Raw genomic sequence first — 27,932 nt, 5'->3', positions numbered from 1 at the left:
GTTCCGCCCGCACTTCCGGGTTCTCCGCCGGCCGCCGCTCCCGGCGCTTCCAAACCCCAAAAAACCCCAAAAAAATCCCAAAAAAATCCCAAAAATCCCCAAAAATCCCCCGAAAGCCCCAAAATGGCGCAGTACAAGGGCGCGGCCAGCGAGGCGGGCCGGGCGCTGCAGCTGATGAAGAAACGCGAGCGGCAGCGCGAGCACATGGAGCAACTGCGCCTGCGCATCCAGGAGGTGGGGGAGGGGCGGGGAGGGGTCGGGGGGTCCTGGGGGGTTTGGGGGGGTGGGGGGGGGTCGGGGTTTGGGGGGTCCCGGAGGGGTTTTGGGGGGAATTTTGGGGATTTGGGGAAATTTTGGGGCTTTGGGGGGTCCTGAGGGGCATTTGGGGGTCCCAGGGGGGATTTTGGGGGGTCCTGGGGGGAATTTTGTGGAATTTTGGGGGAAAATTTGGGGGAATTTTGGGGTCCCAGGTGGGATTTTGGGGGTCTTAGGGAGGATTTTAGGGGGTCCCGGGGCGATTTGAGGGAGATTTGGGGGTCCCGAGAGGGATTTTGGGGGAATTTCGGGAGATTTTGGGGGGATCTGGGAAGATTTGGGGGCAATTTTGGGCTTAGACATGGAAATTTTGGGGGGAATTTGGGGTTTGGGGGCAATTTTGGGGGGAATTTGGGGTTTGGGGGCAATTTTGGGGGGAATTTGGGGGTTTTGGGGCAATTTTGGGGTTTGGGAGGGACATTTTGGGGCAATTTTGGGTTTTGGGGCAATTTTGGGGTTTTTGGGGCAATTTTGGGGTTTGGGAGGGAAATTTTGGGGCAATTTTGGGGTTTGGGGGCAATTTTGGGGGGAATTTGGGGTTTTGGGGGCAATTTTGGGGTCTGGGAGGGAAATTTTGGGGGGATTTGGGGTTTTGGGGAGCAATTTTGGGGTTTGGCAGGGACATTTTTGGGGCAATTTTGGGGTTTGGGGGCAATTTTGGGGGGAATTTGGGGGTTTTGGGGCAATTTTGGGGTTTGGGAGGGAAATTTTGGGGCAATTTTGGAGTTTGGGGGGAATTTTGAGGTTTTGGGGAAACTTTGGGGTTTGGGAGGGAAATTTTGGGGGGAATTTGGGGTTTTGGGGGCAATTTTGGGGTTTGGAAGGGACATTTTGGGGCAATTTTGGGGTTTGGGGGGGAATTTGGGGTTTGGGGGGGCAATTTTGAGGTTTGGGAGGGAAATTTTGGGGTTTGGGAGGGAAATTTTGGGGGGAATTTGGGGTTTTTGGGGCAATTTTGAGGTTTGGGAGGGAAATTTTAGGGGGAATTTGGGGCTTTGGGGGCAATTTTAGGGTCTGGGAGGGAAATTTTGGGTTTGGGAGGGACATTTTGGGGAAATTTGGGGTTTGGGGGCAATTTTGGGGTCTGGGAGGGAAATTTTGGGGGGAATTTGGGGTTTTTGGGGCAATTTTGGGGTTTGGAAGGGACATTTTGGGGCAATTTTGGGGCAATTTTGGGTTTTGGGGGCAATTTTGGGGTTTGGGGGGGGAATTTGGGGTTTGGGGGGGCAATTATAGGGTTTGGGGGCAATTTTGGGGTTTGGGAGGGAAATTTTGGGGGGAATTTGGGGTTTGGGGGCAATTTTGAGGTTTGGGAGGGAAATTTTGGGGGGAATTTGGGATTTGAGGGCAATTTTGGGGCTTGGGAGGGAAATTTTTGGGGTGAATTTGGGGGTTTGGGGGCAATTTTGGGGTTTGGCAGGGACATTTTTGGGGCAATTTTGGGTTTTGGGGGCAATTTTGGGGCTTGGGAGGGACATTTTGGGGGGAATTTGGGGTTTTGGGGCAATTTTAGGGTTTGGGAGGGAAATTTTGGGGGGAATTTGGGGTTTTGGGGGCAATTTGGGGTTCCCGGGGGGTTTTGGGGGGTTTGAAGGAGTTTTGAGGGGTCCTGGGGGAATTTGGGGCTCTTGGGGGGGATTTGGGGTGTCCTGAGGGGGTTTTGGGGGGAGTTTTGGGGGGTCCTGGAGGGGTGTGGAGGGAATTTGTGGGGATTTGGGGTTCGGGGGGGAATTTTGGGGGGGTTTTGGGGCTCTGGAGGGGATTTGGGGGGGTGTTGGGAGTTTTTGGGGTTTTTTTGGGTTTTTTGGGGTTTTTTTGGGGTGTCTGAGGCCGCCCCTCCCCCAGGAGAACATCGTGAAGTCCAACATTGATAAGAAATTCTCGGCTCACTACGACGCCGTGGAGGCCGAGCTGAAATCCAGCACCGTGGGTGAGAGGGGGCCCCGAAAGCAGCAGAATGCAGCCCCAAAATCTGAGAAAAAACACCCCAAAATCTGAGGAAAAACACCCCAAAATCTGAGAAAAAACACCCCAAAATCTGAGAAAAAACACCCCAAAATCTGAGGAAAAACACCCCAAAATCTGAGAAAAAATACCCCAAAATCTGAGGAAAAACACCCCAAAATCTGAGGAAAAACACCCCAAAATCTGAGAAAAAACACCCCAAAATCTGAGAAAAAATACCCCAAAGGCTGAGCAAAGTCACCCCAAAACCTGAGCAAAATTCATCACAAAATCTGAGGAAAAATTCTCCCCAAAATCTGAGCAAAGTCACCCCAAAATCTGAGCAAAATTAATCACAAAATTCACCCCAAAATCTGACCAAAATTCTTCACAAAATCTGAGCAAAATTCATCACAAAATCTGACCAAAGTCAACCCAAAATTTGAGCAAAGTCACCCCAAAATCTGAGCAAAATCCATCACAAAATCTGAGCAAAATTCACCCCAAAATCTGAGCAGTCACCCAAAAATCTGAGCAAAATTCATCAACAAAATCTGCCCAAATCACCCCAAAATCTGCCCAAAATTCATTACAAAATCTGAGCAAAATTCATCACAAAATTCTCCCAAAATCCACCCCAAAATCTGAGCAAAATTCACCCCAAAATCACAGCAAAATCACCCCAAAATCTGAGCAAAGTCACCCCAAAATCTGAGCAAAATTCATCACAAAATCTGAGCAAAATCACCCCAAAATCTGAGCAAAATCACCCCAAAGTCTGACCAAAGTCACCCCAAAATCTGAGCAAAATCCATCACAAAATCTGAGCAAAATTCATCACAAAATCCACCCCAAAATCTGACCAAAATTCACCCCAAAATCTGAGCAAAATCCACCCCAAAATCTGACCAAAGTCACCCCAAAATCTGAGCAAAATTCATCACAAAATATTCCCAAATCACCCCAAAATCTGAGCAAAATCCACCCCAAAATCTGAGCAAAATTCGTCACAAAATTCACCCCAAAATCTGACCAAAATTCTTCACAAAATCTGAGCAAAGTCACCCCAAAATCTGAGCAAAATTAATCGCAAAATTCACCCCAAAATCTGACCTAAATTCTTCACAAAATCTGAGCAAAATTCATCACAAAATTTGACCAAAATTCACACCAAAATCTGACCAAACTCAACCCAAAATTTGAGCAAAGTCACCCCAAAATCTGAGCAAAATTCACCTCAAAATCTGAGGAAAAATTCATCACAAAATCTGCCCAAATTCACCCCAAAATGTGACCAAAATTCTTCACAAAATCTGAGCAAATTCACCCCAAAATCCGAGCAAAATTCATCACAAAATTCTCCCAAAATTCATCACAAAATCTGAGCAAAGTCACCCCAAAATCTGAGCAAAATTCATCACAAAATCTTCCCAAATCACCCCAAAATCTGAGCAAAGTCACCCCAAAATCTGACCAAAATTCACCCCAAAATCTGACCAAAATTCACCCCAAAAATCTGAGCAAAATTCATCAACAAAATCTGCCCAAATCACCCCAAAATCTGCCCAAAATTCATTACAAAATCTGAGCAAAATTCATCACAAAATTCTCCCAAAATCCACCCCAAAATCTGAGCAAAATTCACCCCAAAATCACAGCAAAATCACCCCAAAATCTGAGCAAAGTCACCCCAAAATCTGAGCAAAATTCATCACAAAATCTGAGCAAAATCACCCCAAAATCTGAGCAAAGACACCCCAAAATCTGAGCAAAGCCACCCCAAAGTCTGACCAAAGTCACCCCAAAATCTGAGCAAAATCCATCACAAAATCTGAGCAAAGTCACCCCAAAATCTGAGCAAAGACACCCCAAAATCTGAGCAAAATCCATCACAAAATCTGAGCAAAATCCACCCCAAAATCTGACCAAAGTCACCCCAAAATCTGAGCAAAATTCATCACAAAATATTCCCAAATCACCCCAAAATCTGAGCAAAGTCACCCCAAAATCTGAGCAAAATCCATCACAAAATTCTCCCAAAATTCACCCCAAAATCTGAGCAAAGTCACCCCAAAGTCTGACCAAAATCACCCCAAAATCTGAGCAAAATCCACCCCAAAATCTGAGCAAAATTCGTCACAAAATTCACCCCAAAATCTGACCAAAATTCTTCACAAAATCTGAGCAAAGTCACCCCAAAGTCTGAGCAAAATTCATCACAAAATATTCCCAAATCACCCCAAGATCTGACCAAAATCACCCCAAAATCTGAGCAAAGTCACCCCAAAATCTGAGCAAAATCCATCACAAAATCTGACCAAAGCCACCCCAAAATCTGAGCAAAATTCACCCCAAAATCTGAGCAAAGTCACCCCAAAATCTGACCAAAATCCATCACAAAATCTTCCCAAATCACCCCAAGATCTGACCAAAATCACCCCAAAATTCTCCCAAAATCCATCACAAAATTCTCCCCAAATTGACCCCAAGATTTGCCCAAATCACCCCAAAATTTGTCCCCAAATTCCCCCAAAACGGCCCCAAAATTCCGCCTCGAGGGTCGAGGGCACCTCAAGGAGCGTCCCCGGTGTCCCCAAGGTGGTGGCACCCAGGGCTGGTGGCACTGTCAGTGTCCCCAGTGGTGTCCCCAATGATGGGGGTGGCACCCAGGGATGTCCCCAGGGATGTCCCCAGGGATGTCCCCAAGATGGTGGCACCCAGGGATGGTGGCACTGTCAGTGTCCCCAGTGGTGTCCCCAATGATGGGGGTGGTGGCACCCAGGGATGTCCCCAGGGATGTCCCCAATGTCCCCAGTGATGTCCCCAGGGATGTCCCCAAGATGGTGGCACTGTCCCCAATGTCCCCAATGTCCCAATGTCCCCAGGGTGGTGGCACCCAGGGCTGGTGGCACTGTCAGTGTCCCCAGGGTGGGGACAATGCCCCCGATGTCCCCAGTGTCCCCAATGACGTCCCCAGGGTGGTGACAATGTCCTCAATGTCCCCAGTGATGTCCCCAGTGTCCCCGATGTCCCCAGGGCTGTCCCCAAGAGGTGTCCCCACTGTCCCCAATGATGTCCTCAGCAATGGTGGCACTCAGGGCTGGTGGCACTGTCAGTGTCCCCAATGTCCCCGGGCTGGTGACAATGTCCGTGATGTCCCCAGTAATGTCCCCAATGTCCCAATGTCCCCAGGGTGGTGGCACTCAGGGCTGGTGGCACTGTCAGTGTCCCCAGGGTGGTGACAATGCCCCCGATGTCCCCAGTGTCCCCAGTGATGTCCCCAGGGTGGTGGCACTCCGGGATGTCCCCAGTGATGTCCCCAAGAGGTGTCCCCAGTGTCCCCAATGACGTCCCCAGGGTGGTGACAATGTCCCCGATGTCCCCAGGGCTGTCCCCAATGTTGTCCTCAGCAATGGTGGCACTCAGCATGGTGGCACTGTCAGTGTCCCCAATGTCCCCGGGCTGGTGACAATGTCTGTGATGATGGTGACAATGTCCCCAGTGATGTCCCCAATGTCCCAGATGTCCCCAGGGATGTCCCCAAGGTGGTGGCACTGTCCCAGGTGATGTCCATGGGGCTGGTGACACTCAGAGGTGGTGGCACTGTCCCCAATGTCCCCAATGTCCCCAGGGTGGTGGCACTCAGGGCTGGTGGCACTGTCAGTGTCCCCAGGGTGGTGACAATGCCCCTGATGTCCCCAGTGTCCCCAGTGATGTCCCCAAGGTGGTGGCACTCAGGGATGTCCCCAATGACATCCCCAGGGTGGTGACAGTGTCCCCGATGTCCCCAGGGCTGTCCCCAATGATGTCCCCAAGAGGTGTCCCCACTGTCCCCAATGATGTCCTCAGCAATGGTGGCACTGTCAGTGTCCCCAATGTCCCCGGGCTGGTGACAATGTCCGTGATGTCCCCAGTGATGTCCCCAATGTCCCCAATGTCCCCAGGGTGGTGGCACCCAGGGATGTCCCCAATAACGTCCCCAGGGTGGTGACAATGTCCCTGATGTCCCCAGTGATGTCCCCAATGATGTCCCCAGGGTGGTGGCACTGTCCCAGATGATGTCCCCAGGGTGGTGGCACTCAGGGCTGGTGGCACTGTCAGTGTCCCCAGGGTGGTGGCGCTGTCCCAGGTTGTGTCCATGGGGTTGGTGACACAAGGGGGGGTGGCACTGTCCCCAGTGTCCTCAGTGTCCCCAGGGGTGGTGGCACTGTCACAGATGTCCCCAGTGATGTCCCCATTGATGTCCCCAGGGCTGGTGACCCTCAATGACATGCAGGCCAGGCAGGAGGCTCAGGGCTGTCCCTGGGGATGGTGACAATGTCCCCAATGATGTCCCCAGGGCTTGGTGGCACTCAGGGGTGGTGGCACTGTCCCCAATGTCCCCAGGTTGGTGACCCTCAGTGACATGAAGGCCAAGCAGAGGCTCAGGGCTGTCCATGGGATGTCCCCAATGTCCCCAATGATGTCCCCAATGATGTCCCCAGGGCTTGGTGGCACTCAGGGGTGGTGGCACTGTCACAGATGTCCCCAATGTCCCCAGGGCTGGTGACCCTCAATGACATGCAGGCCAAGCAGGAGGCTCAGGGCTGTCCCCAGGGGTGTCCCCAGGGTGGTGGCACTGTCATTGTCCCCAGGGTTGGTGACACTCAATGACATGCAGGCCAAGCAGGAGGCTCAGGGCTGGTCAGGGATGTCCCCAAGGTGGTGGCACTGTCACAGATGTCCCCAATGATGTCCCCCCAATGTCCCCATTGATGTCCCCAGGTTGGTGACCCTCAGTGACATGCAGGCCAAGCAGGAGGCTCAGGGCTGTCCCCAGGGTGGTGGCACTGTCACAGATGTCCCCAGTGATGTCCCCATTGATGTCCCCAGGGCTGGTGACCCTCAATGACATGCAGGCCAAGCAGGAGGCTCAGGGCTGGTCAGGGATGTCCCCAAGGGGTGGTGGCACTGTCACAGATGTCCCCATTGATGTCCCCAAGGTGGTGGCACTGTCATTGTCCCCAGGGCTGGTGACCCTCAATGACATGAAGGCCAAGCAGGAGGCGCTGGTCAAGGAGCGCGAGAAGCAGCTGGCCAAGAGAGAGCAGAGCCGGGAGCTGCAGCTGTGAGAGAAACCCCAAAGTGCCCCGAAATCACCCCAAAAATGACCCTGAAATACCCCAAGAATAACCCAAAATCACCCCAAAAAATGACCCTCAAATACCCCCAAAATAACCCAAATAAACCCCAAAAACACCCCAAAAAATGACCCTCAAATACCCCAAAATAACCCAAATAAACCCCAAAAAATGACCCTAAAATACCCCCAAAATAACCCAAGTAAACCCCAAAAACACCCCAAAAAATGACCCTCAAATACCCCAAAATAACCCAAATAAACCCCAAAAATGACCCTCAAATACCTCAAAAATACCCCAAATAAACCCCAAAAATGACCCTCAAATACCCCCAAAATAACCCAAATAATCCCCAAAAACACCCCAAAAAATGACCCTCAAATACCCCAAAATAACCCAAATAAACCCCAAAAAATGACCCTCAAATACCTCAAAAATAACCCAGAACAACCCCAAAATCACCCCAAAAAATGACCCTCAAATACCCCCAAAATAACCCAAATAAACCCCGAAATCACCCCAAAAAATGACCCTAAAATGACCCAGAAATAACCCAGAATAACCCCAAAATCACCCCAAAAAATGACCCTAAAATACCCTGAAAATAACCAAGAATAACCCCAAAATCACCCCAAAAAATGACCCTAAAATGACCCAAAATCACCCTAAAATGACCCAAAAAATAACACAGAAATAACCTCAAAAGTAGCACCAAAAAAATCCCAAAAATACCCCGAAATAGGCCCCAAAATACCCCAAAAATAACCCCAAAAATAGCCTGAAATAACCCCCAAATGCCCCAAAAATACCCTAAAATAACCCAAAAATCACCCAAAATCCCCCAAAATCACCCCAAAAAATGACCCTAAAATACCCCAAAAATAACCCCAAAATCACCCAAACAATGACCCTAAAATACCCCAAAATCATCCCAAAAATAACCCCAAAAAATAACCCCAAAATAATCCCAAAAATAACCCTAAAAATACCCCAAGATAACCCCAAACCACCCCAAAAAAGACCATAAAAATACCCCAAAATCACCCCAAAAATAACCCAAATTGACCCCAAAAAATAACCCCAAAATCACCTGAAATCACCCCAAAAAATGACCCTAAAATACCCCAAAATCACCCAAAAATAACCCCAAAATCACCCAAAAAATGACCCTAAAATACCCCAAAATCATCCCAAAAATAACCCCCAAAAATGACCTCAAAATGTCCCAAAAATAACCCCAAAATCACCCCAAAAATGACCCTAAAATACCCCAAAATCATCTCAAAAATCACCCCCAAATAGCCCCAAATCACCCCCAAAATGACCCCAAAGTGACCCAAAAATGGCCCCAAAATGGCCCCAAAATCACCTGAAATCACCCCAAAAATCATCCCAAAAATGGCCCCAAAATCACCCAAAAACCCCGAATGACCCAAAACGGCCCCGAACCTCCCAGTCCCTCCCAGTTTGGTCCCAGTCCATCCCAGTCCCTCCCAGTTTGATCCCAGTTTGATCCCAGTCCATCCCAGTCCATCCCAGTTTGATCCCAGTTTATCCCAGTCCCTCCCAGTTTGATCCCAGTTTGATCCCAGTCCATCCCAGTTTGGTCCCAGTTCCCTCCCTGGGTCGATCCCAGTTTGTTCCCAGTCCCTCCCAGTGCTCCCAGTTTGGTCCCATTTTCATCCCAGTCCCTCCCAGTTTGTTCCCAGTCCCTCCCAGTCCATCCCAGTCCCTCCCAGTTCATTCCCAGTTTGATCCCAGTTCGTTCCCAGTGCTCCCAGTTTGGTTTCAGGCTGCTCCCAGTCCATCCCAGTTCATTCCCAGTTTGTTCCCAGTCCATTCCCAGTATATCCCAGTATATCCCAGTCCCTCCCAGTCCCTCCCAGTCCATTCCCAGTCCATTCCCAGTCCATCCCAGTTTGTTCCCAGTCCCTCCCAGTCCATCTGAGTCCCTCCCAGTATATCCCAGTATATCCCAGTCCATTCCCAGTCCCTCCCAGTCCCTCCCAGTATGTCCCAGTATATCCCAGTCCATCCCAGTATATCCCAGTATATCCCAGTCCGTCCCAGTCCCTCCCAGTCCCTCCCAGTATACCCCAGTATATCCCAGTATATCCCAGTATATCCCAGTCCATCCCAGTCCCTCCCGGTATATCCCAGTATATCCCAGTCCATCCCAGTTTATCCCAGTCCCTCCCAGTCACTCCCAGTCCCTCCCAGTATATCCCAGTATATCCCAGTATATCCCAGTATATCCCAGTATATCCCAGTATACCCCAGTATATCCCAGTCCCTCCCAGTCCCTCCCAGTCCATTCGCAGTCCCTCCCAGTCCCTCCCGGTATATCCCAGTATGTCCCAGTCCATCCCAGTCTATCCCAGTTTATCCCAGTCCCTCCCAGTCACTCCCAGTCCCTCCCAGTATACCCCAGTATACCCCAGTCCCTCCCAGTATATCCCAGTCCCTCCCAGTCCCTCCCAGTCCCTCCCAGTCCATTCCCAGTCCATCCCAGTCCATCCCAGTATATCCCAGTATACACCAGTATATCCCAGTATACCCCAGTACCCCAGTCACTCCCAGTCCCTCCCAGTATACCCCAGTATATTCCAGTATATCCCAGTGCCTCCCAGTCCCTCCCAGTATATCCCAGTCCATCCCAGTAAACCCCAGTATATCCCAGTATATCCCAGTATATCCCAGTCCCTCCCAGTCCATCCCAGTCCCTCCCAGTCCATTCCCAGTCCATCCCAGTCCATCCCAGTATATCCCAGTATACACCAGTATATCCCAGTATACCCCAGTCACTCCCAGTCCCTCCCAGTCCCTCCCAGTCCATCCCAGTCCATCCCAGTCCATTCGCAGTCCCTCCCAGTCCCTCCCGGTATATCCCAGTATGTCCCAGTCTATCCCAGTTTATCCCAGTCCCTCCCAGTCACTCCCAGTCCCTCCCAGTATATCCCAGTATATTCCAGTCCATTCCCAGTCCCTCCCAGTATACCCCAGTATACCCCAGTATATCCCAGTATATCCCAGTCCATTCCCAGTCCCTCCCAGTCCATCCCCAGTCCATCCCAGTATATCCCAGTATATCCCAGTCCCTCCCAGTCCCTCCCATCCCCCATCCCCCATCCCCCATCCCCCATGCCCCCTCCCCCTCCCGCAGGCAGCTGGAGCGGCAGCGGGAGCGGCAGCGCCGTCGGGAGGCTCAGCGCAAGATCAGCTCGCTCAGCTTCAGCCTGGGCAGCGACGAGGACGAGGAGCAGGGGGAGGAAGGTGGGCACGGGGCAGCGCTCCGTGGGAAATCGGGAATCTGGGGGAATTTTGGGGTTTTTTGGGATATTTTGGGGTCTTTTTTTAGCTCTTTTTTGGGATTCTCTTAAATATTTTTGCAATTTTTTGGGGGGGATTTTTTTGGGGATTTTTAAAGAATTTTTGGGGATTTTTTTGAGATTTTTTAAGGAATTTTTGGGGATTGTTTTGAGTTTTTTGAAGATTTTTTTGGGAGATTTTTTAGGATTCTTTTAAATATTTTTCCAATTTTTTTTGGAATTTTTTAGGGTTTTTTTGTGATTTTATGGGGATTTTTTAAAGAATTTTTGCGGGAATTTTGGGGATTTTTTTGAGATTTTTTGGGGTCTTTTTTGGGAGATATTTTGGGATTCTTTTAAATATTTTTGCAAATTTTTTTTGGAATTTTTAAGGGGTTTTTTGGGGATTTTTTTAGGATTTTTAAAGGAATTTTTGGGGATTGTTTTGAGTTTTTTGAAGATTTTTTGGGAGATTTTTTGGGATTCTTTTAAATATTTTTCCAAATTTTTTTGGAATTTTTTAGGGTTTTTTTGTGATTTTATGGGGATTTTTTTTAAGAATATTTGAGGTAATTTTGGGGTTTTTTTTGAGATTTTTGGGGTCTTTTTTGGGAGATTTTTTGGCATTCTTTTAAATATTTTTGCATTTTTTTTAATTTATTAGGGGTTTTTTTGGATTTTTTAAAGAATTTTTGGGGGAATTTTGGGGATTTTTTTGAGATTTTTTTGGGAGACTTTTTGAGATTCTTTTAAATATTTTTGCAATTTTTTTTTTGGAATTTTTAAGGTTTTTTGTGGGGATTTTTTTAGGATTTTTTAAGGAATTTTTGGGGATTGTTTTGAGTTTTTTGAAGATTTTTTTTGGGAGATTTTTTAGGATTCTTTTAAATATTTTTCCAAATTTTTTTGGAATTTTTTAGGGTTTTTTTGTGATTTTATGGGGATTTTTTAAAGAATTTTTGGGGATTTTTTTGAGATTTTTTGGGGTCTTTTTTGGGAGAATTTTTGAGATTCTTTTAAATATTTTTGCAATTTTTTTTTTGGAATTTTTAAGGGTTTTTTTTGGGGATTTTTTTAGGATTTTTTAAAGAATTTTTGGGGATTTTTTTGAGATTTTTTGGGGTCTTTTTTGGGAGATTTTTTAGGATTCTTTTAAATATTTTTGCAATTTTTTTTTTGGAATTTTTAAGGGTTTTTTTGGGGAATTTTTTTGGGGATTTTTTTAAGAATATTTGAGGGAATTTTGGGGATTTTTTTGAGATTTTTGGGGTCTTTTTTGGGAGATTTTTTGGCATTCTTTTAAATATTTTTGCATTTTTTTTTAATTTATTAGGGGTTTTTTTGGATTTTTTAAAGAATTTTTGGGGGAATTTTGGGGATTTTTTTGAGATTTTTTTGGGAGACTTTTTGGGATTCTTTTAAATATTTTTGCAATTTATTTGGAAAATTTTTAGGGTTTTTTTGGGGGATTTTTTTGGGATTTTTTAAAGAATTTTTGGGGTTTTTTTGAGATTTTTTGGGGTCTTTTTTGGGAGATTTTTTGGGATTCTTTTAAATATTTTTGCAAATTTTTTTTTTAATTTTTTAGGGTTTTTTGTGATGTTTTGGGGATTTTTTTAAGAATTTTTGGGGGAATTTTGGGAATTTTTTTGGGATTTTTTGCGTTTTTCTCGGAGCTTTTTTTGGACTTTTACCGAATTTTTTGGGATTTTTTTTCAGATTTTTTTCGGATTTTGTTTTGATTTTTGGGGAATTTTTTTAATTTTTTGGTTTTTTTCGGGGGGTGGATTTGTTGGGATTTTTTTTTGCAATTTTTTTGGATTTTTTCCTGCTTTTCTTTTTGGGATTTTTAAAAGAATTTTTGGGGGAATTTTGGGGATTTTTTTGAGATTTTTGGGGGTCTTTTTTGCGAGATTTTTTGGGATTCTTTTAAATAATTTTGCAATTTTTTTTTTTTTGAATTTATTAGGGGTTTTTTGGGGATTTTTTAAAGAATTTTTGGGGGAATTTTGGGGACTTTTTGAGATTTTTTGGGAGATTTTCTGGGATTCTTTTAAATATTTTTGCATTTTTTTTAATTTTTAAGGGGTTTTTTTGGGATTTTTTAGGATTTTTTTAAGAATTTTTGGGGGAATTTTGGGGATTTTTTTGAGATTTTTTTGGGGTATTTTTTGGGATTCTTCTAAATATTTTTGCAAATTTTTTTTTTGAATTTTTTAAGGGTTTTTTTGGGGATTTTTTTTGGATTTTTTAAAGAATTTATGGCGATTTTTAAAATAATTTTTGGGGTCTTTTTTGGGATTCTTTTAAATATTTTTGCAATATATTTTTTTTAATTTTTTAAGGGTTTTTTTTGGGATTTTTTTTGGGATTTTTAAAGAATTTTTGGGGATTGTTTTGAGTTTTTTGGAGATTTTTTGGGAGATTTTTTGGGAGATTTTTTGGGATTCTTTTAAATATTTTTGCTTTTTTTTTTTTTTGGAATTTTAAGGGTTTTTTTGGGGATTTTTTTGGATTTTTTAAAGAATTTTTGGGGGAATTTTGGGGATTTTTTTGAGATTTTTTTGGGGTCTTTTTTGGGATTCTTTTAAATATTTTTGCAATATTTTTTTTTTTAATTTTTTAAGGGGTTTTTTTGGGGATTTTTTGGGGGATTTTTTAAAGAATTTTTGGGGATTGTTTTGAGTTTTTTGGAGATTTTTTGGGAGATTTTTTGGGATTCTTTTAAATATTTTTGCTTTTTTTTTTTTGGAATTTTTAAGGGTTTTTTTGGGGATTTTTTTGGATTTTTTAAAGAATTTTTGGGGGAATTTTGGGGATTTTTTTGAGATTTTTTTGGGGTCTTTTTTGGGATTCTTTTAAATATTTTTGCAATATTTTTTTTTAATTTTTTAAGGGTTTTTTTTGGGATTTTTTTGGGGATTTTTAAAGAATTTTTGGGGATTGTTTTGAGTTTTTTGGAGATTTTTTGGGAGATTTTTTGGGATTCTTTTAAATATTTTTGCTTTTTTTTTTGGAATTTTTAAGGGTTTTTTTGGGGATTTTTTTTGATTTTTTAAAGAATTTTTGGGGGAATTTTGGGGATTTTTTCGAGATTTTTTTGGACTTTTCTTTTGAGATTTTTGGGGATTTTTGTTGACGTTTTTCGGACATTTGGGGATTTTTTGGGGGGAAATTTTGCCAATTTCTTTAGGGATTTTTTTGCCGTTTTTTCTGATTTTTTGGGGGGTTCCCAGGGTGAAATTCGGGGTTTTTGGGGGATCCCCATTTCTGACCCCCCCTTTCCCCCCAGCCCCCGAGGAGGCCCCAAAAAAGCGAAAATTGGGCAAAAACCCCGACGTGGACACGAGCTTCCTGCCCGACAGGGACAGAGAGGTCCGGGGGAACTGGGGGGTCCTGGGGAGGATTTGGGGGTCCTGGAGGGATTTGGGGGGGATTTGGGGGGTCCTGGGGGGATTTTGGGGGGTCCTGGGGGGGATTTGGGGGGTCCTGGGGGGGATTTTGGGGGTTCCTGTGGGGGTTTTAGGGAGGATTTGGAGGGTCCTGGGGGATTTTGGGGGGTCCTGGGGGGGATTTTGGGGGGTCCTGGGGGGATTTGGGGGGTCCGGGGCAGAATTTTGGGGGTTCCTGTGGGGGTTTTAGGGAGGATTTGGGGGGTCCTGGGGGGATTTTGGGGGGTCCTGGGGTGGATTTGGGGGGTCCTGGGGGAGATTTTTGGGAGATTTTTGAGGATTTGGGGGATTTTGGGGGGGATTTGGGGGGTCCTGGGGGGATTTTGGGGGGTCCTGGGGGGGATTTTGGGAGATTTTTGAGGATTTGTGGGGGTTTTGGGGGGATTTGGGGGGTCCTGGGGAGAATTTGGGGGGTCCTGGGGGGGTTTGGGGGTCCTGGGGGGATTTTGGGAGATTTTTGAGGATTTGAGGGGGTTTTGGGGGGATTTTGGGGGATCCTGGGGGCATTTTGGGGTCCTGGGGAGAATTTTGGGGGTTCCTGTGGGGGTTTTAGGGAGGATTTGGGGGGTCCTGGGGGGATTTTGGGGGGTCCTGGGGGATTTTGGGGGGTCCTGGGGGGGTTTTGGGGGTCCTGGGGGGATTTGGGGGGGATTTGGGGGGTCCTGGGGGGGATTTTGGGGGTTCCTGTGGGGGTTTTAGGGAGGATTTGGAGGGTCCTGGGGGGGTTTTGGGGGGTCCTGGGGGATTTTGGGGAGATTTTTGAGGATTTGGGGGGAAATTATTTGGGGGAAATTTTTGGGGGGTCCTGGGGGGGATTTTGGGGGGGTCCTGGGGGGGTTTTGGGAGGATTTGGGGGTCCTGGGGGCATTTTGGGGGTGCTGGGGGGGTTTTGGGGGGTCCTGGGGGGATTTGGGGGATCCTGGGGGGGATTTTGGGGTCCTGGGGGGCGGTTGGGGGGATTTGGGGGGGATTTGAGGGGTCCTGGGGGGGATTTTGGGGAGATTTTTGAGGATCTGGGGGGAATTTTGGGGGTTCCTGTGGGGGTTTTGGGAGGATTTGGGGATCTTGGGGGGAATTTGGGGGATCCTGAGGGGATTTTGGGGGGTCCTGGGGGGATTTGGGGGTGTTGGGGGGAATTTGGGGGGTCCTGGGGGGGATTTTGGGGGGTCCTGGGGGGTTTTGGGGGGATTTGGGGGGGTCCTGGGGGGGATTTTTGGGAGATTTTTGAGGATTTGGGGGGAATTTTGGGGGTTCTTGTGGGGGATTTGGGGGGATTTGGAAAAAATTGGGGGTTCTGAGTGGATTTAGGGGGGGATTTGGGGGGTCCTGGGGGGGTTTTGGAAAAATTTGGGGGGGTCCTGAGTGAATTTGAGGGGGATTTTTGGAAGATTTTTGAGGATTTGGGGGGTCCTGGGGGGATTTTGGGGGGTTTGGGGCAATTCTGGAAAAAATTTGGGGGAAATTTAAGGGGGTTTGGGGGGGATTTTTGGGAGATTTTTAAGGATTTGAGGGGAATTTTGGGGGTTTTTGTGGGGGATTTGGGAGGATTTGGGGGGTCCTGGGGGGATTTTGGGGGGTCCTGGGGGGGATTTTTGGGAGATTTTTGAGGATTTGGGGGGAATTTGGGGGGTCCTGGGGGGATTTGGGGGGGTTTGGGGGAATTTTGGAAAAATTTTGGGGCTCCTGAGTGAATTTGAGGGGGATTTTTGGGAGATTTTTGAGGATTTGGGGGGTCCTGGGGGGGATTTTGGGGGGTCCTGCAGGAATTTCTGGGAGATTTTTGAGGATCTGGGCTGATTTTTGGGGTGATTTTTGTGTGGATTTGGGGCTGATTTTGGGGTGATTTTGGGTAATTTTTGGGGTGAATTTTGGGGTTCCCAGGTGATTTTCAGAGTGGATTTCGGGGTGATTTTTGGGGTGATTTTTGGGGTTCCAGGATGATTTCTCAGGTGGATTTTTGGGGTTCCAGGATGATTTTTCAGGTGGATTTTTGGGGGTTCCCGGGTGATTTTTGGGGTCATTTTGGGGGTGATTTGTGGGGTTCCCAGGTGATTTTTAGGGGTGATTTCGGGGTGGTTTTTTGGGGCTGATTTTTGGGGGGATTTGGGGCTGATTTTAAGGGAAATTTTGGGGTGGATTTGGGGGTGATTTTTGGGGTGAGTTTGGGGTGACACTGGATTGAATTTTGGGATTTTTCGGGTGGACTTTGTGGTTTTGGGGTGATTTTGGGGGCGATTTTTGAGGTTTTTGGGGTGCATTTTTGCCGTGACGTTGAGGCGATTTTTGGGGTGATTTTGGGCTGATTTTTGGGTGGATTTGGGGCTGATTTTGGGGTGATTTTGGGTAATTTTTGGGGTGAATTTTGGGGTTCCCAGGTGATTTTCAGAGTGGATTTCGGGCTGATTTTTGGGGTGATTTTTGGGGTTCCAGGATGATTTCTCAGGTGGATTTTTGGGGTGGTTTTGGGTGATTTTTGGGTGGATTTTTGGGGGTTCCCGGGTGATTTTTGAGGTGATTTTTGGGATGATTTCTTGTGGTTTTGGGATGATTTTCGGGGCAGATTTTTGGGGTTTCTGGCTGATTTTGGGGTCCCTGGGGAGGTTTTGGGTGGGGTTTGGGGGTTTTGGGGTCTCAGCTGGGATTTTGGGGGATTTTGGGGGGATTTTGGGGCGATCTGGGATATTTTGGGGTGTTTTGAGATATTTTGGATAATTTCAGGTAATTTTGGGGTTGTTTTCTTGGCCTGGCTTCGATTATTTGGGGTATTTTGGGATATTTTGTGCATTTTTTTGGGTTATTTGGGACATTTTGGGCTGGTTTGGGGTTATTTTGCCTGGATTTTTTGGTGTTATTTTGATTTGTTATTGGGATATTTGAGGTCATTTCGGGGTTGGTTTGGGTTATTTTGGGATATTTTTGGGTGTTTTGGGACATTTTTTGGTTTTTTTAAATTATTTTGGGATTTTTCCCGTTGATTTTGTTGATTTTTGCTGATTTTGTGCCCCAGGAGGAGGAGAATCGGCTGCGGGAGGAGCTCAGGCAGGAGTGGGAGGCCAAACAGGAGAAAATCAAAAGTGAGAAAATTTGGGAAATTTTGGGGATTTTTGGGGAAAATTGGGGAAATTTGGGGATTTCAGGGAAAATTTGGGGATTTTTGGGAGGAATTTGGGAGATTTGGGGGGAAATTCGGATAATTTTGGGTGATTTTTAGGGCGATTTTGGGGCGCTTTAGGGTCAATATTGGGATGATTTTTAGGTGATTTTGGGTCAATTTTGGGGTGATTTTGGGGCGTTTTAGGGTCAATTTTGGGATGATTTTGGGGCAGTTTTTGGGGTCAATTTTGGGATGATTTTGGGCGATTTTTGGGGTGATTTTGGGGCAGTTTTGGGGTCAATTTTGGGATGATTTTGGGCGATTTTTGGGTGATTTTTTGGGTGATTTTGGGGCAGTTTTTGGGTCCATTTTGGGGTGGTTTTGGGGCATTTTGGGGCAGATTTGAGGTGATTTTTGGGTGATTTTTACGGTAGTTTGGGGGGAATTTTGGGGCACTTTAGGGTCAATTTTGGGATGATTTTGGGCGATTTTTGGGGTGATTTTGGGGCAGTTTTTGGGTCCATTTTGGGATGATTTTTAGGTGATTTTTGGGTGATTTTTGGGGTGATTTTGGGGCAGTTTTTGGGTCCATTTTAGGGTGGTTTTGGGGCATTTTGGGGGCAGATTTGAGGTGGTTTGGGGTAATTTTTGGGGTGATTTTGGGGTAATTTTGGCATCATTTTTGGGGTGATTTTTAGGGTGATTTTGGGGCATTTTAGGTCAATTTTGGGGTGGTTTTGGGGCCAATTTTGGGATGATTTTGGGTGATTTTTGGGGTGATTTTGGGGCAGTTTGGGGATGGTTTTTACGGTGATTTTGGGGTGATTTTTGGGGTGATTTTTGGGGTGATTTTGGGGCAGTTTTGGGATGGTTTTAGGGTGATTTTGGGTGATTTTGGGGTGATTTTGGGGCAGTTTTGGGATGGTTTTTAGGGTGATTTTGGGTGATTTTGGGGTGATTTTTGCTGTCCCCCCCAGATGAGGAGATCGAGATCACCTTCAGTTACTGGGACGGCTCCGGGCACCGGCGCACCGTCAAGGTGGGGGAGGGGCTCGGGGGCGTTTTGGGGGGAAATTTGGGGATTTTGGGGGTCCCAGGAGGAATTTGGGGGATTTTGGGGGGATTCTGTTGGGATTTTTAGGGGTTTGGGGGGAATTTTGGAGGGATTGGGGGATTTTTGGGTCATTTTTGGGGTGATTTGGGGCTCCCGGGTGATTTTTTGGGGTTCCCAGATGAGTGTTGGGGCTCCCAGGTGATTTTTGGGGTGATTGTGGGGGATTTTTAGGGAATTTGGGGTTCCCAGTTGGGTTTGGGGGCTCCCAGGTGATTTTTGGGGTGATTTTGCTGTGATTTTTGAGGTGATTTTTGGGGTTCCGGGGTGATTTTTGGGTGGATTTTGGGGTGAGTTTTGAGGTTTTGGGGTGAATTTTTGAGGTGTTTTTTTTTTGGTAATTTTTGGGGTTATTTTTTTGGGGGTGATTTTGGGACGATTTTTGGGGTTCCTGGATGGTTTTTTGGGTCATTCTGGGTGATTTTTGGGGGGATTTTTTGGGTGCCCAGGTGATTTTTGGGGTGGATTTTGGGGTGAGTTTTGGGTGATTTTTTGGATTGGATTTTTGGTTGATTTTGGGGTGATTTTTATGGGGATTTTTGGGGTTTTTTGGGTAATTTTTGGGGTCCCCCTGCTGAGATGAAGGAGACAAACACAGTGCAGCAGCTCCTGGGTGATTTTGTGGTGATTTCTGGGGCTCCTGGGTGATTTTGGGGTGGATTTTGGGGCGTTTTTGGGGTGATTTTCAGCATTCCCAGGTGATTTTTGGGTAATTTGTGGGGGGGGATTTTAGGTTGATTTTTGGGTTTTTTTGGGGGGAATTTTTTGGTGATTTTGGGCGATTTTTGGGGTTTTGGGGAAGATTTGGAGGTGATTGTTTGGGATGATTTTTGCAGTTTTTTGGGCTGATTTTTGGGGTGATTTTTGGAGCTCCCAGGTTATTTTGGGGGTAATTTTGGGGTGGATTTTTGTGGTTTTGGGGTGATTTTGGGGGCGATTTTTGAGGTTTTTGGGGTGAATTTTTGCTGTGACATTGAGGCAATTTTTGGGGTGATTTTGGGCTGATTTTTGGGTGGATTTGGGGCTGATTTTGGGGTGATTTGGGGCTGATTTTTGAGTGGATTTGGGGCTGATTTTGGGGTAATTTTGGTTAATTTTTGGGGTGATTTTGAGCTGATTTTTGGGTGGATTTGGGGCTGATTTTGGGGTGATTTTGGGTGATTTTTGGGGTGATTTTTGGGGTTCCAGGATGATTTCTCAGGTGGATTTTTGGGGTGGTTTTGGGTGATTTTTGGGTGGATTTTTGGGGGTTCTCGGGTGATTTTTGGGGTCATTTTGGGGGTGATTTGTGGGGTTCCCAGGTGATTTTTAGGGGTGGATTTGGGGGTGATTTTTGGGGTGAGTTTGGGGTGATATTGGATTGAATTTTGGGATTTTTGGGGTGATTTTTGTGGTGAATTTGAGATAATTTCTGGGGGTTCCGGGGTGATTTTTGGGGTCATTTTGGGGGTGATTTGTGGGGTTCCCAGGTGATTTTTAAGGGTGATGTCGGGGTGGTTTTTTGGGGCTGATTTTTGGGGGGATTTGGGGTGATTTTTGGGGAAGCTTTGGGTTGATTTTGGGGTGGATTTGGGGGTGGTTTTGGGGTGAGTTTGGGGTGATATTGGATTGAATTTTGGGATTTTTGGGGTGATTTTTGTGGTGAATTTGAGATAATTTTTGGGGGTTCCTGGGTGATTTTGGGGGTATCGATTGGGGTGTTTTTTTGGGGTTCCCGGGTGATTTTTGAGATGATTTTTTTGGGATTATTTTGGTTGATTTTTGGGATGATTCCTTGTGGTTTCGGGAAGGTTTTCGGGGCAGATTTTTGGGGTTTCTGGCTGATTTTGGGTGTGGATTTTGGCGTTATTTTGGGGTGATTTTGGGGGGTTCTTTAGGGTGGATTTTGGGGTGATTTTGGGGTTGATTTAGGGTGGATTTTGGGGTGATTTTGGGGTTGATTTAGGGTGGATTTTGGGGTGATTTTGGGGGTTCTTTAGGGTGGGTTTTGGGGTGATTTTGGCCGATTTTGGGGTCCCTCAGATGAAGAAGGGGAACACGATGCAGCAGTTCCTGCAGAAAGCTCTGGAGATTCTGCGCAAGGATTTCAGTGAGCTCCGGTGAGGGGGGGCCGGGGCCGTTTTGGGGAGGTTTTGGGGGGTCCCAGGTGGGATTTGAGGGACTTTGGGGAGTTCTTGAGTGGCTTGGGGGGGTCCCAATTGGGATTTGGGGGGTCCTGGGAGGTCCCAATTGGGATTTGGGGGGTCTGGGGGGGGTTTGGGGGGTCCTGGGAGGTCCCAGGTGGAATTTGGGGGGTCCTGGGCAGGATTTGGGGGATTTTTGGGGCGTCTCCCAGGGCTGGGGAGGGTCCTCGGGGGGATTTGGGGGGTCCCTGTGGGATTTGGGGGGTTTGGGGAGGGTCTCAGAGGGGTTTCCAGGTGGTTTTGGTGTTTTTTGGGGTATTTTGGGATGTGTCGGGGTTGTTTTGCAGCGGTTTTGCCGATTTTGGGGTCTCTGGGGGTATTTTTGGGGTATTTTTGGGGTTATTTCGGGGTTATTTTTGGCGCATTTTGGGGCGTTTCTGTTGGTTTTGGGGTCCCTGATGGGTTTCCCGCAGCTCGGCGGGGGTGGAGCAGCTCATGTACATCAAGGAGGATCTGATCATCCCCCACGTGAGAGAGAGCCCCGCCCCCAGCCCGCCCATGGCCCCGCCCCCAGCCCATGGCCCCGCCCCCAGCCAGCCCATGGCCCCGCCCCCAGCCCTGATCATCCCCCACGTGAGAGAGAGCCCCGCCCCCAGCCCGCCCATGGCCCCGCCCCCAGCCCATGGCCCCGCCCCCAGCCAGCCCATGGCCCCGCCCCCAGCCCTGATCATCCCCCACGTGAGAGAGAGCCCCGCCCCCAGCCAGCCCATGGCCCCGCCCCCAGCCCATGGCCCCGCCCCCAGCCTGCCCATGGCCCCGCCCCCACCCCTGATCATCCCCCACGTGAGAGAGAGCCCCGCCCCAGCCCATGGCCCCGCCCCAGCCCATGGCCCCGCCCCCAGCCCATGGCCCCGCCCCCGATCATCCCCTATGTGAGAGCCCCGCCCCCACCCAGCCCATGGCCCCGCCCCCACCGCGCATCATCCCCCACGTGAGAGCCCCGCCCCCATCCCATGGCCCCGCCCCCACCCCATGGCCCCGCCCCCATCCCCGAATATCCCTCACGTGAGAGCCCCGCCCCCACGCAGCCCATGGCCCCGCCCCCAGCCCACATCATCCCCTGTGAGAGCCCCGCCCCCATCCCTCGGCCCCGCCCCCACCCTCTGATCATCCCCCACGTGAGAGCCCCGCCCCCAACCACCCCATGGCCCCGCCCCCAGCTCATGGCCCCACCCCCATCCCTGACCATCCCCCACGTGAGAGCCCCGCCCCCGATCACACTGAGCCCCTCCCCCACCCCTACAGCCCCTCCCCCACCCCTGAGTTCTTTTCCTTCCATTTAAGCCCCTCCCCATTCCCTAAGCCCCTCCCCCACCCTCAGAGCTCCTCCCCCTCCCTTTAAGCCCCTCCCCCAATCCTTTGGCCCCTCCCCCCCTCAGGCCCCGCCCCCCTGACCCCCCCGTGCCCCTCCCCCGCAGCACCACAGCTTCTACGACTTCATCGTCACCAAGGCCCGCGGGAAGAGCGGTGAGTGACGTCATCACCGGGGGCGTGACGTCATCAACACTGGGGGTGGAATGTCATTAACGGGGCTGTGACGTCACTGAGGGCGGATGTGACGTCATTGATTTTGCTGCGACGTCACAGGGATGGAGCGTGACATCATCAATGGGGCTTTGATGTCATCGGTTGGGGCGGTGACATCATCATTGTGGGCTGTGACATCATCATTGTGGGCTGTGACATCATCATTGTGGGCTGTGACAGTGCCACTGCAGCTGTGACGTCAGTAATGGGGCTGTGACTTCACTGTTGGGGCGTGATGTCTTCAGTGGTGGCTGTGACATCATCACTGGGGAGCGTGACGCAATCGCTGGGGATGTGATGTCACTTTGGGGCCTGTGATGTCATTGCTAGGATGTGATGTCATTGTTGGTGTGCGACGTCATCAGCGTAGGAGTTTTGACATCATTATTGGGGCTGTGACGTCATCATTGGAGGGTGACATTGATTGTTGGAGGCTGCAGTGTCAGAACCGGGGGCTGTGACGTCATCATTGGCTCTGACGTCGCCATTTGTAGGTTGTGACGTCATCATTGTGGCTGTGATGTCATCATCGCGGCTCCCTCGCCATAATTGAGGGCTATGACGTCATTGTCAGGGGTTTGACATCGTAATTGAGGGCTGTGACGTCATCCTTGGTGCAGTGACATCACGGGTTATAACATCATTGGGGGCTGTGACGTCATAGTGGGGGGCTATGATGTCATCAGGGTGGGGAAGGCTATGACATCATCCTCATGGGGCGGCCCGATGCTCTGTGAGTGGGCTGTGACGTCACGGGGGCTACGGCGACGTCGAGGGGGGGGTGGGGCTGTGATGTCACCGGGGCTGTGACGTCATCGTGGGCGGCCATGACATCACCCGCGCGGTGGAGGCAATGACGTCATCACGGGAGCCGTGACACTGTAACGCGAGGCCGTGACGTCACTGCGGAGGAAAGCCGTGACGTCACGGTGGGCGCGTCTGTGACGTCACGGTGACGTCACGGCCCCGCCCCCAGGCCCGCTGTTCAACTTCGACGTGCACGAGGACGTGCGGCTGCTCAGCGACGCCACCGTGGAGAAGGACGAGGTAACGCCGACCCGGTGACGTCATCGCCCCGCCCCCCCTTGGTGACGTCATCGCTGCCGGTGACGTCACTCCGGGGCAATGACGTCACTGCCACGGCACTGATGTCGCTCTCATTTATTACATCACTCCTCGGTCGATGACATCACTCCTCGATCACATCGCATCCTCCCTTGATGACGTCACTCTTTCATTGATGACGTCGCTGTCCAATTGATGACGTCACGCACCATTGGTGACGGCACTCCCCCGTCTATGACATCACTGTCCCTGAACTATGACATCACCCCCGAATCAATGACATCACCACCCGGATTGATGACATCATCCCCTATCAATGACATCACACCAATTGATGACATCATCCCTAATTAATGACGTCACTCCCATCAATGACATCACCCCCACCAATGATGTCATTTGTCAAACTATGACATCACTCCGTGTTGGTGATGTCTTCATTGGCAATTGATGACATCATCTCCTACCAATGACATCAACCCCCAATGACATCACCCTTAAATGATGACATCATCCCTTACTGATGTCATCTCCCCAATGACATCACCCCTGACCGATGATGTCATCCCCATTGGTGACATCACACTCTACCAATGACATCAATCCCTGGTCAATGACATCTCTCCTAATTAATGATGTCACCCCCTACTGATGATGTCACCCCCAATGACATCATCCCCAACCAATTCTGTCAATCCCCCAACTATGATGTCATCCCAAATCAATGACATCACCCCTGACTGATGACATCACTCCAATCAATGACATCACTTCTAATTAATGGACTTACCCAAATGATTACATCATCCCAAAATGGATGACATCACTGCCAATCAATGACATCACTCCCTACCGATGACATCACCCTGACCTATGGCCTGAACCCCCCATCTATGACATCATTCCCCCATGACATCACCGCCTACCGATATCAACCCCCATCGATGACATCATCCTGACCAATGACATCACCCTGATGACATCACCCCAAATTGATGACATCACCCCAAATTGATGACATCACCAATTGATGACATCACCTCCTACCAATGACGTAAATCCCCAATCGATGACATCGCATCCGACCAATGACATCCCCCCCAATTGATGACATCGCCCCTGCCGGTGACATGGCCCCGCCCCCCTCGATGACGTCACGGTGACATCACAGTCGCACGCCGGGAAGGTCGTGCTGCGCTCGTGGTACGAGAAGAACAAACACATCTTCCCTGCCAGCCGCTGGGAGCCCTTCGACCCCGAGAAACGCTGGGACAAGTACACGGTCAGGGACCCAAACCTGCCTGAAATCACCCCAAAAATATCCCAAAATGTCCCAAAAATATCCCCAAAATATCCCCAAAATATCCCTGAATTATCCCGAAAATATCCTTAAAATATCCCAAAAAATACCCCAAAATGTTCCTAAAAAATCCCCTGAGACCCCGAAAACGCTGGGACAAGCACACGGTGAGGGACCCAAACCTGCCTGAAATCACCCCAAAAATATCCCAAAATGTCCCAAAAATATCCTCAAAATGTCCTTAAATTATCTCTAAAATATCCCTGAAATATCCAAAAATAACCCCAAAATGTCCCTTCGACCCCGAGAAACGCTGGGACAAGTACATGGTCATGGGAGCCCCAAAACTGCCTGAAATCACCCCTAAAATAATCCCAAAATGTCCTGAAATTATCTATAAAATATCCCTGAAATATCCCTAAAATATCCTTAAAATTTCCCAAAAAATACCCCAAAATATTTCTAAAAAATCTCCTGAGACCCCGAGAAACGCTGGGACAAGCACACGGTGAGGGACCCAAAACTGCCTGAAATCACCCCAAAAATAATCCCAAAAATATCCCCAAAATATCCCTGAATTATCCCTAAAATATCCTTAAAATATCCCCAAAAATACCACAAAATATTCCTAAAAAATCCCCTGAGACCCCGAGAAACGCTGGGACAAGCACACGGTGAGGGGAGCCCCAAAATCATCTCAATTCACCCCAAAAATAATCCCAAAATATCCCAAAAATATCCCCAAAATATCCCTGAATTATCCCGAAAATATCCTTAAAATATCCCAAAAAATACCCCAAAATGTTCCTAAAAAATCCCCTGAGACCCCGAAAACGCTGGGACAAGCACACGGTCAGGGGAGACCCAGAATCACCTCAAAAATATCAATGAAATCACCCCAAAATCACCCCAAAATATCCACAAAAATACCCCCAAAATATCCCCAAAATATCCCAAATATTCCTTGAAATATCCCCTAAAACCACCCCAAAATATCCACAAAAATATCCTTAAAATATCCCCAAATTATCCCAAAAGTATCTGTAAAATATCCTTAAAATAATCCAAAATATCCCTAAAATATCCAAAAATATCCTCAAAATAACCCCAAAAATCGTCTTAAAATGTCTTTGGATTAACCCTGAAATACCCACAAATTATCCTGGAAATGTCCTTAGAATATCCCTAAAATATCAATCAAAATAACCCAAAATAATCCCAAATATCCCCAAAAAAAACTTTAAAAATCCTCCCAAAAAACCCCAAATACCCCTAAAATATCCCCAAAATAATCCAAAAAATATCCTGAAAATATCCCTGAAATAATCCTTAAAAAATCCAAAATATCCCCCAAAATATCCTTAAAAAATCCTCCCAAAAACCCCCAAAATATCCTTTAAATATCCCCTAAAAAACCCAAATACTCGTGAAATATCCCCCAAAATAATCCCAAAAATATCCTGAAAAAATCCCTGAAATATCCTCCAAATAATCCTTAAAAAATCCCAAATATTCCCCAAAATATCCTTAAAAAATCCTCCCAAAATATCCTTTAAATATCCCCTAAAAAACCCAAATACCCCTGAAATATCCCCAAAATAATCCCAAAAATATCCTGAAAATATCCCTGAAATATCCTTAAAAAATCCCAAATATCCCCCAAAATATCCTTAACAAATCCTCCCAAAAAACCCCAAATACCCCTCAAATATCCCCAAAATAATCGTAAAAATATCCTGAAAATATCCCTGAAATAATCCTTAAAAAATCCCAAATATCCCCCAAAATATCCTTAAAAAATCCTCCCAAAAACCCCCAAAATATCCTTTAAATATCCCCTAAAAAACCCAAATACTCGTGAAATATCCCCCAAAATAATCCCAAAAATATCCTGAAAATATCCCTGAAATATCCTCCAAATAATCCTTAAAAAATCCCAAATATTCCCCAAAATATCCTTAAAAAATCCTCCCAAAATATCCTTTAAATATCCCCTAAAAAAAACTCCAAATACCCCTAAAATATCCCCAAAATAATCCCAAAAATATCCTGAAAATATCCCTGAAATATCCTTAAAAAATCCCAAATACCCCCCAAAATATCCTTAACAAATCCTCCCAAAAAACCCCAAATACCCCTCAAATATCCCCCAAATAATCCTAAAAATATCCTGAAAATATCCTGAAATTATCCTCTAAATAATCCTTAAAAAATCCCAAATATTCCCCAAAAATATCCTTAAACATCCCCCCAAAATCTCCTTTAAATATCCCCTAAAAACCCCAAATACCCCTGAAATATCCCCAAAAATATCCCTGAAATATCCTTAAAAAATCCCAAATATCCCCCAAAATATCCTTAAAAAATCCTCCCAAAAAACCCCAAATGCCCCTCAAATATCCCCAAAATTCCCCCAAATGTTCCTAAAAAAACCCAAAATTCTCCAAACTCACCCCGAAATAATCCCAAATAATCCCCAAAATGCCCCAAAATCTCCCAAATGCCCCAAATTCCCCCCCAAATGCCCCAAAATGCCCCAAAATGCCCCAAATCGCCCCCAAAATGCCCCAAAATGCCCCAAATCCCCCCCTAAATGCCCCAAATTGCCCCCAAAATGTCCCAAATCGCCCCCAAAATGCCCCAAAATGCCCCAAACCCCCCCCAAATGCCCCCAAGTGCCCCAAATTCCCCCCAAAATGCCCCAAAATGCCCCAAATCCCCCCCTAAATGCCCCAAATGCCGCCCAAAGTGCCCCAAATCCCCCCCCAAATCCCCCCCTGGGAGCCCAAAGTGGAGGAGCCCGGGGGGAGGGGCTGGAGGGGGAGGGGCCACAGGTGGGGGAGGGGCCACAGGTGGGGGAGGGGGAGGGGCCAGAGGTGGGGGAGGGGTTATTGGGGTCAGGGCAAAATGGGGGAGGGGCCAAAAGTGGGGGAGGGGCTTTAAAAGGAGGAGGGGCCAAAAGTGGGGGAGGGGCAGAAAGGGAGGAGGGGCCACAAGGGGGAGGGGAGAACAATGGGGAAGGGTCCAAGTGGGGGAGGGGCAGAGTGGGGGCGGGGAAAACAATGGAGGAGGGGCTGTGGGTGGGGGAGGGGCAAAGAATGGGGAGGGGCCAAAAGTGGGGGAGGGGCAAAGAATGGGAGGAGCCTCAAGGGGGCGGAGCAGGGAATGGGGGAGGGGCCAAAAGTGTTGGAGGGGCAGGATGGGGGAGGGGCAAAGAGGAGGAGCTGTAAGTGGGGGAGGGGATGTGGGAGGGGGAGGGGCTTTGACAGGGGAGGGGCCATGGGGGGAGGGGCAGAAGTGGTTGAGGAGCCCTGGGGGGAGGGGCTCTGTGTGTGGGCGTGGCCTCCTCTGACCCCTCCCCTCCCCCCCCAGATCCGCTGATGCCGAAGGAGCCCCCGGGACCCCCCCATGGGTGGGGGAGGGGCTGTGCCCGCCCCGCCCCTCCCCCCTCTGTGTGCCCCTCCCCCCATCCCCCCGTCCCCTCCCCCACCTCAATAAAATCCAAACCTGAGA

The 27,932-nt window shown here is 47.9% G+C and overlaps 1 protein-coding gene across 1 annotated transcript; it reads left to right on the top strand.

The window, feature by feature from the left end:
- On the top strand, positions 1-27,932 carry FAM50A (family with sequence similarity 50 member A). Its single transcript, XM_059491545.1, has 13 exons — positions 1-234; positions 2,161-2,245; positions 7,267-7,366; positions 10,543-10,652; positions 13,980-14,062; positions 17,147-17,213; positions 18,211-18,272; positions 20,367-20,443; positions 20,941-20,995; positions 21,946-21,994; positions 23,031-23,101; positions 24,291-24,401; positions 27,792-27,932. Exons 1-13 carry the CDS (start codon positions 124-126, stop codon positions 27,798-27,800), a joined length of 990 nt encoding a protein of 329 aa, XP_059347528.1. The 5' UTR covers positions 1-123; the 3' UTR covers positions 27,801-27,932.

The sequence above is a fragment of the Ammospiza nelsoni genome, chromosome 35 (assembly GCF_027579445.1).
Source record: "Ammospiza nelsoni isolate bAmmNel1 chromosome 35, bAmmNel1.pri, whole genome shotgun sequence".
Taxonomy (NCBI): Eukaryota; Metazoa; Chordata; class Aves; order Passeriformes; family Passerellidae; genus Ammospiza; species Ammospiza nelsoni.
Note: the sequence above shows the minus strand (reverse complement) of the source record. Positions and strands in the feature narration are given on the sequence as shown.

What these genes read in the sequence shown, in the direction of transcription:
- FAM50A (XM_059491545.1), top strand. Translation starts at nt 124, where the DNA reads ATGGCGCAGTACAAGGGCGCGGCCAGCGAGGCGGGCCGGGCGCTGCAG. An exon ending in TGCCCGACAGGGACAGAGAG is followed by an intron (nt 14,063 to 17,146) that starts GTCCGGGGGAAC and finishes TTTGTGCCCCAG; the next exon opens with GAGGAGGAGAATCGGCTGCG. An exon ending in GGCACCGGCGCACCGTCAAG is followed by an intron (nt 18,273 to 20,366) that starts GTGGGGGAGGGG and finishes GGGGTCCCTCAG; the next exon opens with ATGAAGAAGGGGAACACGAT.